At 51.1% G+C, this 20,425-nt stretch overlaps 1 protein-coding gene across 1 annotated transcript in view; it reads right to left on the bottom strand.

Moving 5' to 3' along the window:
* The window catches only part of LOC141998451 (uncharacterized), a 47,412-nt gene that overhangs the window by 14,252 nt on the left and 12,735 nt on the right, over positions 1-20,425 (bottom strand). The window contains exon 5 of the mRNA XM_074971298.1: positions 119-2,888. Coding sequence (XP_074827399.1) covers positions 2,017-2,888 — 872 coding nt within the window. The 3' untranslated portion in view covers positions 119-2,016. Of the gene's footprint in view, positions 2,889-20,425 lie in introns of the transcript that reaches the window.

Here is a 20,425-nt window from a genome sequence, read left to right on the forward strand (position 1 = left end):
AATTTGGACACAAAGAAAGAAAGGGAGTGTTGTCATTTGGAAAAGCACTTCTGAACAGTTAAAATGCAAGGCTATGCAAACCATAATGTCACTATTGTTTTTTTCTTTATTAGTCTCATTGCCAGGGGATGCTGTGAAGGCCAAAACTATAACTGGGTTCAAAAAGGAATGAGATCAGTTCCTGGAGGATAGGTCCATCAATGGCTATTAGTCATGAAGAGCCCGCAGAGTTGGCAGCTCCGGGATGTGACGTCTCCGGTGCTCAGGGTTGGGGAAATAATGCCTCAAAGAAGATTCCCAGACAGCCACCGAGTCCGTTAAAGGCTATTTGTACTCATGACTCAAGACAAAGGACTCTGGGAGTTTGAAAAACTAAATTTGACTTTATTCTTTCCAAGCCAAAAATAAAAGCTAAAATCTCCTCACACCCAGAGCTCAGCTCAGCATGGAGCATTTCAGCCCCAGCCCAACATGGTGCTGCTCCCGGCTCCCGCGGGCATCAGCTATGGAGCAAGGTTGTACAGTGGGCAGAAAAATGCAGAGGATCCATTAGAGACGCTGGGATTCAGTCACAGAAGGAAACGCTGTGAGAGCAGAAAAGCCAGGGACCTCGGTTAACGGGAGCCGGAGAACGGTGCGGCATCTCCAATCCCGGCTGAGGGTTTTATCCCCCAGGGACGTCCTTGGCGTGTGTGGGGAGAGTGTGGCAGAGAGAGTCTCCATCGTCCCAATAAAGGACGCTGGGGAGGGGGTTGCGGTGACCATCTTGGTTCACAGACTCCTCATTGCCCTCCAGTCACAGTGATGGATGTCAGCTGGCTTCAGGGCTCGCCAGGCCTGTTGATTTCCCTAGTTTCCTTCCTATCTCTGCTCAGTCTTGTCCTCCCAGGAATCACTGATGCACCCAATCACTCCACAAGCAGTGTCATTTGTAGCCCTTTAGGATTCAGGGACGGCTTCACCCAGTCATCACAGGCTATTTCCTGTCTCTCTCTGGCTCCTGTGTAGCAAGTTAACAATTCTCAGCCTCAGCTGTCTGGCTCTCCAGAGAAAACCCAGCAGTTTCCCAGCTCTTTATCTACCATGCTCTCCCTCTCTCGACTATATCTCCCATCACTGCAGGGATCAGGCAGGAACTTCCTTCCCCGTTTCAGTCTCTGCCTCTCAGCCTGCGACTCTCACACTGTCCCCACCGACGTTTATGTTGAGGGTGATGTATAATAATCATTATTCAAACAACACTAAGACCGCATGGCAAAGGGTCGTAAAATGGTACCAATAAAATAAGACAGTGTTCTAGCAAGTGGTCATTTGTCTTATGGCGTCCCCAATAAACCTGCACTATATCCTGTAAAGCAAAAGTAATATCCTACTAGGTGACCAAATGGCCTTCAGCAAATAGAGAACAATCCACAATACGGGGTGGATTATAAGACACTCTCAGGTTCATAATAATTGACATCCCAGAGCTTGTTTCAGATGATTCAAAATCAGGAGAACAGACTTACCCATGTTCTCCTCTGAACACTCTACACCTGCCCTGTTTGGAGCCTTCTTACCCAGTCACATTAGTTACAAAAGTTTAAACATCATCCTAATGAAAGGAGAAAACCAAAATTACTGTCTGCAAATAATCGGAGGTTGGTAGGAAAGATACCAGAAGCTGCTTCACCAGGACATGTACATTGGGATTTAAGCTCAGAACGATCACACAACGTTGGGGATTCATTTGAATTTTCCCTCCAGGTCTGTGACACTTAAATCTCCAGCCCTTATGAGTATGACTTAGCATGAATGAAATCAAAGACGTGTGTAGGGGAACTGGATTTTTTTTTTTAAAATAAACTAAGGCCAGGCCTAGTGATGGAACTGAAAGAATTTCTCTCCTGTGTGGAGTCTCCAATGTCAATTCCACTTGAAACATTTTCCAAGTTAAAGATATTTAAGAGATCTATTTCCTGTATGGATTTCCTGATGCCTGATTCAAGCTGACCCCAGCTGAAGCATCTCCAACGTTCAAGATTTCTCTCCTGTGTGGATTCTCTGATGTCGAACATGGGTTGATCTCCGACTGAAACTTTTCCCACAGTCGAGGCATTTATAGGGCTTCTCTCCCGTATGGATTTTGTGATGTTTAATACGGGCAGAGTTATCAATAAACCTTTTCCCACAGTCCAGGCACTTATATGGTCTCTCTCCTGTGTGAGTTCTTTGATGTGAAATCAGATTGGAACTCCAGCTGAATTTTTTCCCGCACTCAAGGCATTTATAGGGTTTCTCTCCTGTGTGAGTTCTCTGATGTGAAATGAGGTACGCACTCTGATTGAAGCTTTTCCCACAGTCTGGACACTTATAGGGTTTATCTCCCGTGTGGGTTCTCTTGTGCCTAGTAAGGTGTGCGCTCCGATTGAATCTTCTCCCACAGTCGAGGCATTTAAAGGGTTTCTCTCCTGTGTGGACTCTCTGATGAATAATAAGGGCAGAACTGTCACTAAATGCTTTCCCACAATCCAGGCATTTGTAGGGTTTCTCTCCCGTGTGGTGCTTCTGATGTCTAACAAGCTGCATGTTCCAATCAAAACTTTCCCCACAGTGCAAGCATTTATAGGGTTTTTCTCCCGTGTGGCTACTCTGATGTGAAATAAGATCTGAGCTCAGAACAAAGCTTTTCCCACAGTCCAGGCATTTATACGGTTTCTCACCCGTGTGGGTTCTCTCATGCCTAATAAGATGTGAGCTCTGAATGAAACCTTTCCCACAGTCAAGACATTTATAAGGTTGCTCACCTGTGTGGGTTCTCTCATGCCTAATAAGATGCGAACCCTGATTGAAACCTTTCCCACAGTCAAGACATTTATAGGGTTTCTCCCCTGTGTGGATCCTCTGATGTGAAATAAGATTTGCAGTCTGATTGAAACCTTTCGCACAGACAAGGCACTTATACGGTTTCTCTCCAGTGTGGATCCTCTGATGGGAAATAAGATGTGACCTCCGCATAAAGCTTTTCCCACACTCAGTGCATGTGTTTTTTCTCTCTTCTGGAGGGATTCTCCGCTGGGCTGTGGTTTCTTTGAGGTCCTCGCAATCTCCACCATGATTTATGGGTTCACACGTTTTCTTCCCTGGGTCGTATCCCAGCAGCCTCTCTGACCTGCGCTGGTTTTTGCAGGTTTTTCCTGGTTTATGATTCTGGTAAAAATTCCCCTCGGATCTTCCCAATACTGTTCCCTGCAGACCCATGTCCTCACCACCTTCCCGCTGTGGATTCTCCTCCTCATTCTCATTCACCATCTCAGCACCCCCTGGAATACAGAGAGAGAATCCAGACAGGAGTCATCCCCCATGCTGGGGAGAAAGGAACAAAAGGGGAACAGCAAAGAGGGGAAAAACAACACAACCACCACTGGGGAGACTGAGAAAGGGAACACTTACTAACCCATCTGTAATTTTTCCTTCTGTGAAGTGGGTCCCTGGTGCGCCAGGATCCATTAGAACTGGGATATTTCTCCTCATCTTCCAAGCATGGAATCTCCTCTGTTTTTTAAGCCCTCCCTCTCACTGTAGTTTCACAGTGTACTGCACCAGGTACCACAATGGCGCCACAGAGTGAAGCCAGAAACAGAGGTTTTAAAAATAAATTTAAAAAAATAATAAAGCCTCCATGCTTGGAAGAAATAACCTAGTTCTAACAGACAACACAGAGCACCAGGGACCCACAATGGAGAAATTGGATTCTGCCTCCAGATCCCTTCCAAATGCCCCGGGGGTCATAAAGTCCGGGGGCAGGGAGCTCCTGCCAGATCTCAGTCAGCGTGGGTGGTTGACATCTACCCCAAGAATGGAGGTAGTCCCAGGAGGGGAGGGGAAGAGACATGAATGAATATAGATGGGAGAAGACGATGCTTCTGCCAACTCAAAGGATGCAGGATGGAGATGAAGTAGGCCTCCCCTTGTGTTTCCGACTCTCCTATCCCACGGTCTGGGGGAGTGGAGATCAAAGTCTGTCTTAAACGGGCTGGGGGGACTATGGGGTCATTCTCCTGAAATGGAAGGGTCTGTCTGCACAGCTGCTGGGAGGTGTGATCCCCAGCTTGGTAGATGGACAAACATGAGCATGGAATAACAGCAGTGTGGCCATGGGCTGTGGCTCAGACTAGTCACCTGAGTACAATCCCGCTCTCCCTCTGGGCATGTATTCAGGAGGCTAGCCCAAGCTGCTATCTGCGTGGCTATTTTTAGGCACTAGCCCTAGCAGAACTAGTGCATGTAAATCTACCTGAGCTGGGAATCCCACCTCCCAGATGCTGTGTAGACGTAACCTAAGTGACCAAGGTAGAACCTGAGTAGGAGCCAAACTGGTCATATCACAGACCCCCGCAGCTTCCAGTAACCAACGCAACAGGACTCCCTTACCCAGCGAGGTCACCATCTCATAGTTCTCCTGCATGACGTCCCTGTAGAGGGCTCTTGGACCGGGGTCCAGCAGAGCCCCCTGCCCCTGGGTGAAATACACAGCCACCTCCTCAAAGGTCACCGGCTCCTGAAACAACAAGCACCAGAGATATAGAATCCCACCCGCACCCTGCTCAGAGCAGCCAGGAGGCTCCATGCGTGGAGAAAGAGAGAGCTCCTTGTCCCTCCCAGCCGATGGAGGAGGGCAGGGGCCTTCCCATTTATCATACACCTGCTAGCCAGAGGTTGATACAGGAGATGGAGCCCCTCAGCAGGGTCCAGGGACAGGAATCCCAACCCCCTCCCTATTCCCAGCAGCTGGGGGTGAGGGGACAGGGCACCTCCCCGGGACCTCACCCCTGGGTGCCCCCTTTGTATTTCAGAGCAACCTCTGTCTAGTGGGTTCAGGCTCCAGCACTGAAAGTCCAATCAATTTTCCCAGCCCTGTTGGTTTCTTTCCCGTTCCAGAAATGGGGGAATTTTTATTCCATCCCCCAAAAGGTCCTGTTCTGAACATTATGCCACAAACTGAAGACATCCCAGCAGGCTTTTTCCATCCTGTCACCACCTCCCTGGCCCTGTGTATTTCCTGCTCCAGCCCTTCTAACACAAACCCACCAGCAGCCCCCCTGAAAATCCCCTCTCTGAATGGGATTCCTATCCCCCAGCAGGATGTGTTGTAGTCACTGGGATCAGGCAGTCCTACCCCAGTGGGGAGCTCCATTTTCAGAGAGAGAGTGAAAATTCTTACACAGTTACAACCACGGATAACAATAAATGTTGCTAGGAAAAGGTACGCAAAGGAGACAGGCTGGGTCAGCCCAAACAGAAAGATCTAAATAGATATTGGAGGAGTGGGCCTGAAACCTGGGTCTCCTAAAATCCAGGTGAGCGCCCTGCCCCAGGGCTGGAGTCAGTCTCACTCCCTCTTACCCGACACATGTGTAACCATTTATACATGGTGGAACAGCTTCAGCGGGAGAGACTGAGACGTACCCTGGAAAACCCCAAAGCCTTTTGTGCCAAACTCCAGGAAAGGGTTCACAGCGGAGAGTGACCAAGTAGAGATAGCCGCCTATGTCACTTTGAGGGGCAGGGGCGTACGACCCACCCCTCTCCTCAGCATTTCCTATTGGCTAGCTCAGGCAGCTCCCCGGTCAGCAAGCTGTGTTTTGTGGATCCCATTTTTAGGTGCTTAGCTCTGCCCAGGGAGAATATAGGGAACCTAACTCAGGGCTGTGGATTCCACTCGGAGGCAGGGCATCTGAACAGAAGGTGCTGCTCTGCTGATCTCGTAATGCCTAAATCCCTTGGTACCTCTAGCCCTCGGCGATTTCCCCATCAGTATCTGGGAGACACTGGTCCCTTAGCTGAGGGAGGCTCATTAAATATGGAGGAAACACCTTGATTCGCAGATATCAGGGGGAAAGTTTATCATTGGGGAGTTTAATCTCCCACCCACCCAATCCCCATGTGGTGTTACAGATTTTTAAGGCCAGAAGTGGAAGAGACCATTGAATTTAGAAAAACTAGTCTAACCTCCTGTATGATACAATCCAGCGCAATTCATCCGGTTACTCCTGCACTGAGTCCAGTCACTTGTGTTGGACTAAAACACATGTACCAAGGCATCCAGTGCTGAATTTAAGAGATGGAAAATCCACCGCTTCCCTTGTTAGTTTTTTCAGAGGTTAATCACCCTAATTTTCCATTTGTATTTCTCTGGCTTTCATTTTCAGCCATTCTTTCTCCTTACGCTTTTCTCTGCTAGAATTCAAGAGGCCTTTAGAGTACCTGATAATTTCTTCTTGTAATCAAATCAATGACTCAGGGCAATATTTCTCCCCCCAAATTGAGGAAATCTTATATAATTCAAAAATTAGAGTGCAAACATCAGTTAATTTTGAGGAGATTTTATATCCCTATTTGATAACTGAGAGAGAAAATATGGAAATGATTCACGTGTAAGTTCATTAGAAAGGAGAAGTCAATTAATTTTCTTAGTTGTGGGTATTTAGAGAAATAAATTAGCAGATAATATATTAATCTATAAATAAGAGAAATTGAACAAAATTTGAGAGGATTTCATATCAAAATGTGGCAAGTGGAAAAAAGAGGAAAAAATCTGAAAAGTTACAGAGCAATATTTTATTAATGGAGAGTAAAGGGACTAGATTAGTGGTGATTGTATTGCTATATTTATATATAGGCCTGGCAGAATTTCTTTTTCTCTCTCTTTAATTATGTCAGTGGATAATATCAATGTTTATTTTTAAGGGGTTCCTTTTTATTTTTATTGATTTAAATGTTCACAGTTGCAGGAAATTACAGGGTGGGTCAGATAATAATTATTTCATGGCTGTAGATGTTGGGATTAAAAAGTTAAAGCTTTATAACCATTCAAACACACACTGTCAGCATCACATGTCAAAACATACCAAGTAACTATCCTTAAATAAAACTTTAAGAAGTTCTCAAGCAGCATTTTCCCGACTCTGCCTCTCTGGTCATTTTGATTATTATCCATGGAAATACTTTTTCATCTGTTTGTGTGTATAGGGTGAAAGTGACGTTTACCCTAAAAAAATCTAATTCGTCCAAGCCTATTTATACAGAACAGAAACAAAATCTGAGCAGATTGATCTCACTATAACCCCCCTCCACGACACCAAGAGCAGGTTATTCAGGCTGCCTGGCACACGTGCATTAGGAGACAGTGTGAGCGGGTCACACTCGGGGCTGTTCAGGAGAACAGGATCCTGCCCCCTTTCAGAGCAGGTGTCTCTGATGGAGCAAACAGGGCCCCAGCAGCCGTTCAGGGCTGGGGAGATTCACCCATCGCTGGGGCACGAAGGGACCTGTCTCAGGGGAGGGAGGGGCTCCGAGTTTTGTAACGGGGTTACAATAATCCCCCCCGACTCCATTTCAGCCTCATTTCTCACCCCTCCCCTCCCTGACAACCCAGCACCAGGGACACAACAGGGAACCCCCCTGGGGCCCGCCCATGCCCCCCCCCCGGCCGCTCTCCCCCCTGCCCGAACCCCCGCGCTGGCCCCGGGCGCAGATCCTGGGCAGAGCCCGGGCAGCGACTCGCCGCTGGGGCCGCAGCTCCGGTCCCTCCGCCAGGCGCTTCCCAGCCAGGGAGCAGCTTCCCGGGGCGGCGGGAGCTGGGGCTGCGGGGCCGCTTGTGCAGAGTCACTGTCCTGCCCGACCCCGGCCCTTTCCCCCGGGTCCCCCCATCACCTGCGGGCTCCGGCTCGGGGGCTGGTGCGGGCCGAGCCCGGGGCGGAGCGGGGGGTTAGTGCCGGTCGCTCCCCGCACAGACCCCGCCGGGGAGCAGCAGCGGCTGGGCCCGGCCCCCGGCTCGCAATGGAGGCGGCGGCGGCAACGTCTGACCCGGGAAGGTAAACAGAGCCCGAGCGTGGGCAGTGTCTGTAACACAAACCGGGGCCCCCGGACTCTGCGGCTGGGCTCCTGGGGACGGAGGATGCTCAGTCGAGGTCCCCTCCGGCCCTGCACGTGTGTGATGGTCTGAACCACCCTGGGCGCTGGGCCGGGCTGCCCCAGGCGCAGGGGGCCGCCGATCAATGGGTCCAGCGCTAGGACCCAGAAGGGAGCGGGGGACGGAAGTGAATTCGCTACAGTAACATTTGGTTGCTGGTGGATTCCAGGTTCCCCTTGCAAGAGCCCGGAGCCCGGGCTGCAGCCGGGAGAGGGGAATCTCCAGCCGGGCGCTGCCCGCTGCTCCCCGGGAGCCTCTCCCAGGGCAGAGCCCCCAGCCTGGCCAGCACCCTCCTGTATAGGGAAGACAGATCCCCCCCACACACACACACACACACCAGATCTGGGATCCCCAGCCCTGAGAGGGAGACGCTCCCCACTGAGCAGCCCCTGCTCTCAGACACAGTACACCCTGGAGGGAAGGTAAGAGAGACCTTCCCCACTGCCCTCCCCCCACCGAGGGGACGGTGCCTCCGGGTTTCGCTCTGTCTGCAGCAGGGGTGACCCGATCCTACTGGCTCTGCGCTTAAACTGTCCTAGCCCCCTGAGCAGCTGGCTGGGGATTTTAGTGGGAATGATCAGCTCAGCCGGGCTGATTCATCCCTGCCCCTTGCGGGGCTGCGTCGGGAGTGAATTTTCACATCCCCCCTCCCAGCTAGGGACTGCCTGCAAAATGTGTGTGTGTTGCAAGTCCCATGGTCCAGATCCTCCTCTCTGATTCCCACCAGCTGGGGATCTGGCCCCACGGGTTCCGATGGAGCTATGGCCAATTTACACCAGCTGGGGATGTGCTTGAGTTATGTCTACACTGAGTTTAAAAAGCCCTGCACCAATGAGTGTGAGCCTAGGTTAGCTCACTCAGGCCTGGGCTGCAGGGCTAAAATGAACTGTGTAGACAGTTGGTCATGGGCTGGAGCCTGAGATCTGAGATGCTCCCCCATGGGGCTCCAGCCCCAGCCCGAACGTCTGCACTGCAATTTTATAGCCCCACAACCTGAGCTCTCTGAGGCCCAGCCAGCTGAGCCAGGCTTGGCCATGTCAGGGGTCTTTTACCGCAGTGTGGACGTACCCTTGAATCGTTTGTACAAACGTACAGTGCGTCTCTGAGCAAGAGTTTGTCCTACCTGGTTTGGGGCAACTTCATTGTCAGCCAGGGCCACGCAAAGTGGAATAAAAACCACCCCAGAAAGGTAAACGGCCCCACTGGCGTAATGAGATCTGGTGTCACTCACACAATATTACGTATAACTCTATTATGCTCCCTTTCTTCCCGCACCTCAGCTTCACTCTCTAGTGAAACCCAGGCCGGAGCTCTTTCCATAAGGCTGGACACAGAGTTAAACTTCAGGGCTGTTGTATGTATGTAAAACCCTGTTAAGTAGCTGGTAATATTGCCCAGTCGGCTTTGAAGAGAGAGTCCCACAGAGTGACCTGGGCAAATAGACATTCCATGCACACAGAAATGATTATAAATGGGACAACCCATTGTAGATAGGATTTGGAATACTGTGAATATCATTTAAAGACAAGCAGTTGGGCAGTAAATCTACAGGCGTTCCGTATACAGACGTCCCCATTTTGTTGCTATTACAGATATTCAAAGATAAGGTTCCCACATGATATCGAGCTTCCTGTTCTTGAGCACGCACATCAGAACACAGTCCCCTCTGATCGTCTCGCAGAGATGATTTCTCAGTCATTGTAGTGTGGCCGTCGTATGTGCTGTGTGTGTCTCACTGATTCATAGACTTGAAGGTCAGAAGGGACCATCGTGATCATCTAATCTGACCTCCCGCACATTGGCGCTCTGGACTCAAGTCACCTGGACCCTTCACAGCTTGAGAAGAACGGCAGCTTCTCAGCCCTTTCAAAGCACTTCTGACCCCCCTTGACAGTCTGGGGATCTCCACAGCCAGCAGCATTCCAGCCCGTGGGTTGGTAACAGACTGGTCCTCAGTGGCTGGTCAAATTGTATCTAAAGCGATACATCACTGGATCCTGAACCCATTAGCCAGAGGCTGCTGTGGAATATGAAGGGGGCACCCAGCAGTGAGGCCCAGAGGAGAGGCCCTGTCCCCTCACCCCCAGCTGCTGTGGGGGACAAGGAGCTCTCTCTTTCTCCCCACACCTGGCTGCCCTGAGCAGGGTGGGGGTGGGATTCTGCTACTCTTCCCTCCGTCTCCCCCCCACCCCGAGCTTCCATTTTATTGGCCCTCCTCTCCTGTGACTAGTGGGATTGTGGCTGGGGCAGCAGGTGCTGAGTGGGGGCATCTTGTTGTTTCAGATGCCGGTGACCTTCGAGGAGGTGGCTGTGTATTTCACCCAGGGGCAGGGGGCTCTGCTGGACCCCACTCAGGGAGCCCTCCACAGGGGCGTCATGCAGGATAACTATGAGATGGTGACCTCACTGGGTAAGGGATTCCCGTCCCCTCAGTTATTAGAAGCCATGGGGGTCTGTGATTTCTCGGTCACTTACATTCCAGGACAATGGGCCCCATCTTCCCCACATCCAGTGTAAGAGATTTTACTTTCCATATGTTCTTTCATGGCATAGATGGGTCACAGACATGTTAGAGATGCTAGTTCACCCCCAACCCTTCAGTTTCCAAGGGGGCAGAAGGATCTCAGTTCCTCTCCCTTCCTGAGATGAGCATCATCCAGGGGGAGGGCTCTGGGCTCTGCAGATTTAGAAATCAGCAGGGGCTTAACACCAGAGCTGTGTTTGCATCAGCAAGTCCCCCAGAGCGTACAGATCCTGGAAACCTCCACTCAGGGGCCACAGACATCTGCCTTTCCCAAGGGGGCTCAGTGACCATGTTCCATTTGTCCGGGTTCCATATCCCCCCCAACCCAGCGCAGGGCCAGGTTAAGATCAGGGAATGTTCTTTGTGACAGACACTCTCCCAATGCCTGATACACGCTGATCTCACCTGATTTCCCCCGCTCCACCCCGAGCAGGATTTCCCATTCCCAAACCTGACCTGATCACCTGGCTGGAACGAGGCCTCCGAGGAAGGGGGGATTCCGAGAGGCACCCACACAGGTGAGGAATCAATGAAACTGACAAAAACTGTGAGTTGAATGAAGGAAAAATCTGGACCTCCACAAATGTCTCGTGAGCGAGCTCCCCCCAGTTCTGCCTCATCACACCCCAGGTCAGGGTGGAAGTCAGCAGCTGGCATATCCTCATGGGAGATGTCTCTCACAGCTTCCCACCCATCCTGAAAGACAACTGGTAGGAGCTCCCTCCCACCCATGTACTTCCCCCTCAGTGTCAGGAGGGGATGTGGTGGAGAGAGTCCATCTGGTGCTCCGTGATCCATTTCAGCAGGGTTGTTCCCCTTCATCTTCAAAGTGCAGAAGCTCCTCTTTCTTATTTCATTTCGGTTAACTTCTCTGTCAGGTCTCTCCAGGAGTTTGAACGGTTCTCAGTCTCTTGCTTCTGGTGGACGAATCAGAAGGTTCTTTTCTCCTATCTCCAGCTAGGAGATTTTTCCATTATATCTTTTTTTGTTGTTGTTCTCTCTGAGGTGCCGCCCTGGCCAGGAGAGGATTTATGGAGAACAGGAATCTGTGGGACACCAATATTTGGGGAGAAAACACAGCGCTGCAGGAAACCCAGCTAAGATCAAAGCTGGGCAATAACAAACCATCTCCCATGCTCTACAGCAATGTGGCGAGCAAGACTTAAGCTGTTTGGGGCAGAAATTCAGCAGCAGGAGCCGGCTTTGCTTTCTCCAAGCCAGCTGCCCCTTGCTATTTGGAAGCTATTTAAAGGGGCCAACTCCAAAGTCGGGATGTGGCTGGGAAGCCTTAAGTTGTTTGGGGTAGTAATACAGCTGAAGAACCTGGCTTTTGAGAAGCAACAAGGCAGAGAGCCTGAGCTGTAGCATGGGGATGGGTGTGTTCTGACTGGGGACAGGGAGAAATAACACAGGGAGGCAAATACAAGCTTCCGCCCCCTTGAAAGCTGTGGGGATAGGGACGACTTAGCAGCTCCATTGTGTTTCTGCCTCCCCCATCACGTGGGAGGAGGGTGGAGCAGAAAGTCTCTGTCTCACTGGATCTGGGGACTTGTGCAGCCCATTCTCCTAAAATCTAAGCCACCTGGAAAGAACCTGAGCAGAAGCTGAACTGGGCACCTCACGGACCTCGTGGCTTTAATAACCGAGGGGACGGGACTCCCTTACCCAGCGAGGTCACCGTCTCGTAGTTCTCCTGCATGACGTCCCTGTAGAGGGCTCTCTGAATGGGGTCCAGCAGAGCCCCCTGCCCCTGGGTGAAATACACAGCCACCTCCTCGAAGGTCACCGGCCCCTGAAACAACAAGAGACCCCCACTCAGCACCTGCTGCCCCAGCCACAATCCCGCTAGTCACAGGGGAGAGGGGCCAATAAAATGGAAGGTCTGGGGGGGGACAGAGTAGCAGAATCCCACCCCCACCCTGCTCGCAGCACCCAGGAGGCTTCAGGGTGGGGAGAAAGAGAGAGCTTCTTGTCCCTCCCATCCCAGCAGATGGAGGAGAGCAGGGGCCTTCATGTTCATCACATTCCTACCAGCCAGAGGGTGATACAGGAAATGGCACCCCCAAAACGGGTCCAGAGAAATCCCAACCCCTCACCTTCCTAGGAGCTGGGTCTCTAGGATGGGACATCTCGCCCTGTTGGCTGCTTCTGGCTAGAAGTTTCAGGGTCCGGCACTGGGAGTCTGGTAAATTTCTCCAGCCTTGTATGGGGAGGGTTGTTCCCTGTTGTAGAAATGGGGGAATTTCTACCCTCTTCCAATGGCCCTGATCTAAAACTCCAGCCCCAGGCTGAGCAGTCCCAGTATGTCAATGACATACTGTCCCCATCCTCCCTCGACATGTGCTATTTTCTGTCCTCCTCCTTGAGCAGCGACCTCTCTTCAAATCCCTTACCCGAGCAGGTTCCGCTCCTGCCGTTTCCCAGCCCTGTTTCATGGTCCAATGGGACGACCTGGTTGTTATTCTGCAGCCTGTCGGGGTGAGAGGAGCGACTGGGAAGCTTTCAGAAGGGGCTTTCGTCCATTTCCCGCCCCCCGCCCCCGCCCAAGGCTCTTTCCCTACATTGTGGAGCCTGCCATTCTGGGAAAACACTGGGTCACTTTATCCGAGTGCAGACCCGGCCCCTCCTACCAGGACTAAACCCAGCCAGACAGTTTTAAACCCTCCCTGTTACAGAGTCTCTGTAACAAACGCTAGAAAAGAGCAGAATCAACAGACCCACTTTGGGGGATTCCCCTCCACAAGAGCAGAGAGTCCCCCCAGCAGCACGGGGACTTGGAAGAGGCAGGAACTGACTTGTCCTCTCTCTGCTCCTCACTGTCACAATTTGGGGGTTCAGCCCAGACCATTAAGGAGTTTTGTCACCACCTGCTCTGCAACTCTGGATGCCCTAAATGTTACACTGCTGTGGCTCGCAGCTTGGACACGAACAGCCAGCAAACAAGCCTTGCGGTCATATCCTGGCTTTCACAGTGTTGCCAACTCTCAGGATTTTGTCCTGAGTCTCATGATCATTATTGGTTTCCTTAAAGCCCCAGCTTCTGGAGTCAAGTGAATAGATGATCATTTCAGCCGTCATTCTTAAAGAAAAAAGCAAGTTTCTAGTCCTCGTGGCTGTAGAGAAAGCTTCAGCATGTGACCCCAGTGCACCCAAAAAGCAGAAAGCAAATAAAAATCTCTTATTTTTACATGGTCTCATGGTTTCAAAGCCAATCGCATGATTCTGGGTGAGCCTGACTCATGGTTTTTGAACAGTTGGGGTTGGCCATTCTGCTTTCATCACCCAGTTAAACCCCTGATTATTTCTAAACCTACAGAGGCCAGAGCCCGTTCTGTTGGCAGAATGACCTCCAAAATCCCCGCCACTCCCAAATTTCCCCAACACTGTCTCCCTGCAGCGTCCCGCTCTCTCCTGGAACCAAGTTCCTTAACCCCACTTCAGGAGGTGGGAAGGTACAGCCTTCATCTCCCGTTGAGATTAAGAGTAGTTCTCAACCAGGTGTACGCGTTCCAGGGGTTACATCAACTTATCTAGATAGTTGCCTAGTTTTACAACAGGCTCCATAAAAAGCACTCATGAACTCAGCACGAACTAAAATTTCAGACAGACACTGACTTGTTTATACTGCTCCATAGACGACACACTTCTTGCTTTCTGGCATAGGCACAGGGTCTCACACACCTTGTTCCCAGGAAATTCTGCCCAGGGACAGATGCAGTCAATGGAGCAGCGCAGGTCTGGGAGTTGGGAACCTCTCTCTCCATTTATTGCTCCTGCTGCCCCTTTTAAATCATTCTCCCCCTTTCCATTTCATGTCCCCTCTCCCTCTGGCGGGGAGACTTGGTTACTGTCCATTCGCAGGGGCACTGGCTTTCCCAGTAGCTAGATCGGCTCCTGCGAGCGCTAATGGGAAGGAGTGCCTCTGGGTATCAGTGGCACAGCAGCTCTGGTTTAATACAAACAGGAGGAAGTTCTTTGTCGCACGATGAGCAACTAACCTGTGGAACTCCTCGCCAGGGGATGTTGTGAAGGCCCGAAGTATAACTGGGTTCAAAAAAAGAACTGGATAAGTTCATGGAAGATATGTCCACCAGTGGCTGTTAGCCAAGATGGTCAGGGATGAAACCCTGTGCTCTGGGTGACCCTAAATCTCTGACTGCTAGAAGCTGGGAGGAGAAGACAAGAGTGGATTTGTTCTGCCCTTTTCTGTACTCCCCTTAAAGCTCTAGTACTGGCAACTCTCACAGACAGGATACAGGGCTAGATGGACCATTGGTCCACCCCAGTTTGGCCGCTCTTATGTTCTTATCCAATTGCTAGAGAAGAAAAATTGATGACTTTTGCAGAGATTTTTATATCAGGAGGATTCAATAAATGAGACTGGAAATGAGGAAATGCTGAAGCAACTATGTAATCTGGCCAGTTAGACAGGAAAAGGCTAAATCGGAGGTGGTTTTATTGAGACAGGCTGCGTCTGAGGGAAAGGACCCCACAGTGGAGAGGAGCCAACTCCAGTGATGGGTCTCTGAAAAGCAAAGAGCTAGGCACTCAGAGAAGCAGATCTAGGACCATCGTTCCAGGAACGGAGTGGAGCCATCTAAAAGTGGGAAGATGCCCAGAGCAGGGGCACCAGAGACCCCTGGGAGGGGTGGCCCTGAACCGGAGACACAGGAGTGAGGTTGTTTACTTCCCTGTTTTAATAAAATAAACCCCCTTAGAGGAGAGTGGCTGTGGAAGAGCATGTTTGGGAAAGGCAGAGAAGCCCTGCCTTGTGACACAGATATTTGGAGGGAAAAAGAAGGAGGATATTTGGTGGGGAATGGTTAAGAAAATAATCTAACCCCATTAGGGTCCCTGAGACAAGCCGGGAGGGTCCCCTGGAATTCCACAGAGATTTTATGAGGTGACGAGTCCCTTCTATGCCAGGCTCCAGCCAATCCCCAAGCCAGAAACTGGTCATGTGACTCCCAGGCAGGATATATAACCCCACAGGAGGAACAGCGCAGCTCATTGTCACTCCAGGGCTTGGAATGGTCTCCTGCCTGATGGGGGGCAACAGAGTTCCCAAGCCTTAGCCTTGCTCCAGCCCTGTTCCTAGTCCTGCTCCAGCCTCGCTCCACCCCTGCCCCTGACTCCTGATTTCAGCTCCGACCACTGGGCATGACTGCCCCAGCTCAGACCATTCGGCCTGACCACCTCCGTCCCAGTGTCTGACAGCCGGGTAGAGCTCCCCAATACAAAGCGCTGACAGGGAAGTGTTTAACCCAGCATAGAGGAGAGGTCTATAAGCACTGAATGACAGGGGGCCAGTGTTAATGAACAGTGCAGGGGTTCCCAAACCTTTCCCCCCTGGGGCCTACCTGTGCAATCGTTGCAATAGCTGCTGCGGCTGCTATTAACACTTCTGGAGGAAAAGTATTAATTTTAATGATTACATCCATATAAACGAGAGGTCCCCAAAGTGTGGGGCATGACCCCCCAGGGGGAAGTGGAGGAACGTCAAGGAGGCGTGGTGGGGCCCGGGCCAGCCCCCACAAGGACAGGGAGGGAGCGCCACCCAGCTCCTCCCCACCCCCAGCTCTGCTCCAGTCCTGCCTCCAGCCACGTCCCCAGCTCCTGGCTCCTCACCTGGCCCCGTCCCCAGCCTCAGTGCGGCTCCGCTCCCAGTCCCGTGCCAGCCCCCAGCCTCGGCCGATGGTCACGGCTCCATTCCCGGGCCAAGTTCGAGGCTGGGTGCGAGGCCGGGCGTGGAACTGCACCTGGCCATGGGCCCGGCTGCTGGCCCCCACCATAGCCCGGCTGCAGGTCCGCTCCCGCCCCCACCCCCAGCCTTGGCGCCTAGCTGCGGACCTGCTCCTGGCCCCAGACCCCCCACCCCAGCCTTGGCTCCCTTACCTCTGCCTGTGTCCCCCCCCACCTCCACAGAGCCACAGCCCTGCTTCTGGCCCTAGCCCCGGAGGGAGGCGGGGGTGTGGGGCACGGACAGGGGTAAGGGGGGCCATGACACTCAAAAGTTTGGGGACCGCCGATATAAACTATAGATGCTGTAAATACACCATGTCCACGTTTCCTTTTCCTTTTAATGCCAGCAACTGGAATGAGAGAAATCCCGAGCCGTCTGCACGCCGAGAAATGCTGCGAGATCTTTGAACCCGAACGGTTTTAATAAAACTACACTTACAAACAAACAAAGTGGAGAGTCAAATGTGGGGTTCAAACAGGGCCGACACACTGTTTTCACAGATTCAGAGATATGAAGGTCAGAAGGGACCATTATGATCACCTAGTCAAACTGAGCAAGGTGACAGGAGTCAGGTGGAGCTGAAGATTTACGAAGCGCTTGACTTTCTAAGAGCGGGACAAACCGGCGGCCCACCCCGGACTGTGTCCTGGCCCACAGTTTTGGCCTGGCTGTTCTGCCCACGCATACGTGAGTAGAATTAACGTCGTCGTGAGTCCTCCCTTGACTCTGGCACTGCCTACCTGTGAGTGATGGACAGACTCTGAAGAACCCCAAAGCCAGCACTCAAATGGGTGTGTTAATACAGACTTTTCAAGCCAGATCCCTCGCTGGTGTGACTCCGCTGTAGCATCTGATTGCCTTGGGGATCTCACCTGCGGGGATTGTGCAACACACTCCGGGCTTGCCAACCCCAAATGTTCAAAAATCATGAGTCAGGCTCCCGAAAAATCGGGCGACTGGCTTTAAAATCATGAGCTGATGTCAAAATGATGGAGTTTTATTTGCCTTCTGCTTGTCGAGCCGCCAGGGTCCCCAGCCACGAGGGCTAGCTACTTACTTTTTCTTCAAGAAGGAAGGCTGAAATCAACACATCTCCACTCCACTCCAGGGGTTAGGGGCCTTCAGGAAAACCATCGCGATCACCCAAGACTCGGGGCACAATCCTGAGAGTTGGCAACGCTGCCACGCACAGGGATGCCCCAGTTGCGAGCAAGGGTGGGAAAATCCCAGGGGGCCAAAGGACACCACCGGCAGCGCACTCCAAAGGAGCGGAGATGAATAAACCAGGTGGGGCTGAGTATCCCACCCAATTCAACTCAAATCCCCAGCACCCGGCACACAGGCCTGAGAGCAGCCAGCCAGCAAGATCCTCCTGACCTGTTCCCTGTTACGGTGCAATGGGAAGGTCTCTCTTACCTTCCCTCCAAGCGGGGCCCTCCCTGGAAGCAGGGGCTGGACCAAGAAGGGGGGCCCTGGCCAAGCTGGGGGCTCTGCCCTGGGAGAGGCTCCTGGGGAGCAGCGGGAAAGGCCCGGCTGGAGATTCGGGGCTCGGGGATCTTGCAAAGGGACAATGGAAACTGGAATTCACCCAGCTACAAAGCCTTACTGGAGCCAGTGCAATTCACTTCCTGCTGCTGGGACAGCATGACCCCATCCCCAGCTCCTCCTGGGTCCTAGCGATCATAGGCGCTGGAAGTAGGGGGGCTGCCACACCCCCGGCTTGAAGTGGTTTCCATCATGTCCAAGAACAAAAGGAGGACTAGTGGCACCTTAGAGACTAACCAATTTATTTGAGCATAAGCTTTCGTGAGCTACAGCTCACTTCAGCATCCGATGAAGCGAGCTGTAGCTCACGAAAGCTTATGCTCAAGTAAATTGGTTAGTCTCTAAGGTGCCACAAGTCCTCCTTTTCTTTTTGCGAATACAGATTAACACAGCTGCTACTCTGAAACCTGTCATATCCAAGGTTTACAGCTTGGTTCCATGGCTCTCAGCCCCCCCACTGTACATATTGTACCAGCCCCCCCCCCCCCCCCGTGATAGCCATACACCCATTGTGCTGTTGCTTGGGGGAGCAGCCTCTCCTCGCATTAAGGAGGATTCAGGCACACAAGCCTCCATGTCCATGAAGCCTGGAAAGGAGGAGGGGAGAGGGGGAGAGGGAAGATTTCACACACTGACCCACACACCCTTCCCTCCTACCCTGTCTCTCACTCTCAGCTCTCCTGCATTCATCCAAACCTGCTTTGACTAAAAAAAAAAAAAATCCAATCAAACAATGTCTCCGATCACAGCATAAACCAGAGTCCAAGCAGCCGGTGTTCTGCCCAATTTGCCACCTGAAATATTCGCTGGTAACTAACCAGCGGTCCAGTGTTCTGAAAACATCCACACAAACCCTGTTTCATTGGTCATTTCTACCCTGTCTCTCCTCCGCCTTGTGCCTGTATTTTTGTTAAAAACAGAGCAAGTAAAGGCCCTTCACCCATCAAAACAAAAAGTAAAATGAGCCCTTTCCTTTCCAGCAAAGAAAGGGTATTAATAAAAAATTATTAAAAACCCTCATAGTTAACTAAAAAAAAACCAGCCTTTCATAAAGTCTAATTAAGTTTGTTTTGCATGATCAGTCAACCAGAGTTTTGATATAAATGCTTGATTTAATTCCTAGGTTTTCTGTGCTTCAATAAACTTTCAATAGTAAATAGTAGATATTATAGGGGGGAAATAATATTCATGCAAATAATCCATAAATCAATGGCAATAAATCAAAACCAGATGGGAATTTTGTTTTTAAATTCGGTGAGAAAAGGAGGGAAAACCTGAGGGGTCCTACAGCAATACCTGACTATTGGAAAGAAAACAGGCCATATCAAAGGCGTTTCTATTCTATCTGCTAATTAATTCATTATATTATTTTATAATTATATTACATATCTGTCTACTAGATAATTACCTAGAAGATACAAGTGAAGGAAGATGAGAGGGGATTTATATTGATCGTACACACAAAAATCCAAAATTTGAAGACAGTTAGCAAAGTGACACGTTTGAGCACACCCAGGTATGCTGGGCAAGAATCAAGATGCCCAGCACAGTGTTAATTACATTAAGATCACTGCATTTCACTGCTGGGGAGATTCCCCCATTGCTGTGGAATTCGGTGGGACTTGCTGGTTTGTCTCTGGGTGCAGTAATAGGGTTAGGGTTAGGGTTAGAATTACCACCCCACCCCCTGCTCCCACCTCCCGTCTTCCCTTTTCCCGCCATCTCTGATATCGCTTGTTTCCTTTCCAATAGACAACGCTGTAGGACCCCCTGGGATTTTTTCCCCCTGATTCGCCATTCACAGTAGCTTCACTCTGCGACTGACCATTCCAGCGACTCCTGATTGAAATGAGGGAAGAGAGGCAATTCCGCCAAAGTGACTACGACGGAGTTACATTGATTTGCTACAGGGTGCGGGACAAGAGATCATGGCCCAGCAACCCCAGTGGGGTTGCCCAGGTTTAGTGAGTGAGGGGTGCAAACAGGGAGTCACTTGATGAAGGGGTTCCAGAGACACAGTTCTCCCTAGAATAGCAGCTTTCAATTTTCAAAATGCACTGAAATCGACGTGCCTATGTAAACTGCTTCAAAAATCACAGCTGATACTGGTGCAATATGTCCAGGTGATCCCAGCAGGCAATTCATGCTTCATGGTACAGAGGAAGATGAACCCCTCCCCCTCTTCCCCAGGTCACAGCTAATTTAATCTAGAGAAAAATTCCCTTCCAGTGCCAAATCTGGCAGTCAGCAGTACCCCGAGCACCTGAGCAAGAGAATCTAGAAAGGAGTTTTTGTACCACCTGAGAGAACTGATCTACCCTGTCCAGTGTCCCGTCTCCAGCCGTGATTGCCTCAGAGGAAGGTGGTGGTGGTGGGGAACATAGAACATATCAAGCCAATTGTGCATCAAGGGGAATAAATTCCCTCCTGACCCCTGCCAAGTGACCTGCTGAAGCCCTGAAGCATGAGGATTGATTATAATCATTATCATCATGTAGAGCTACAGATCCTTGCAAAATAACAGAAGTCCTGTGATCTCTCGGTCACAAGTCCGAGCCGAGGGCTCCATCTCTAAAGTGCTGTGAGGGAACCTAGCTGGGTCCTCAGATGGTTTAAGCCTCTGGAGCCTAAACAGAATCCAGCCACTGCCCCATGCCTG

The sequence above is a fragment of the Natator depressus genome, chromosome 14 (genome assembly GCF_965152275.1).
Source record: "Natator depressus isolate rNatDep1 chromosome 14, rNatDep2.hap1, whole genome shotgun sequence".
Taxonomy (NCBI): Eukaryota; Metazoa; Chordata; order Testudines; family Cheloniidae; genus Natator; species Natator depressus.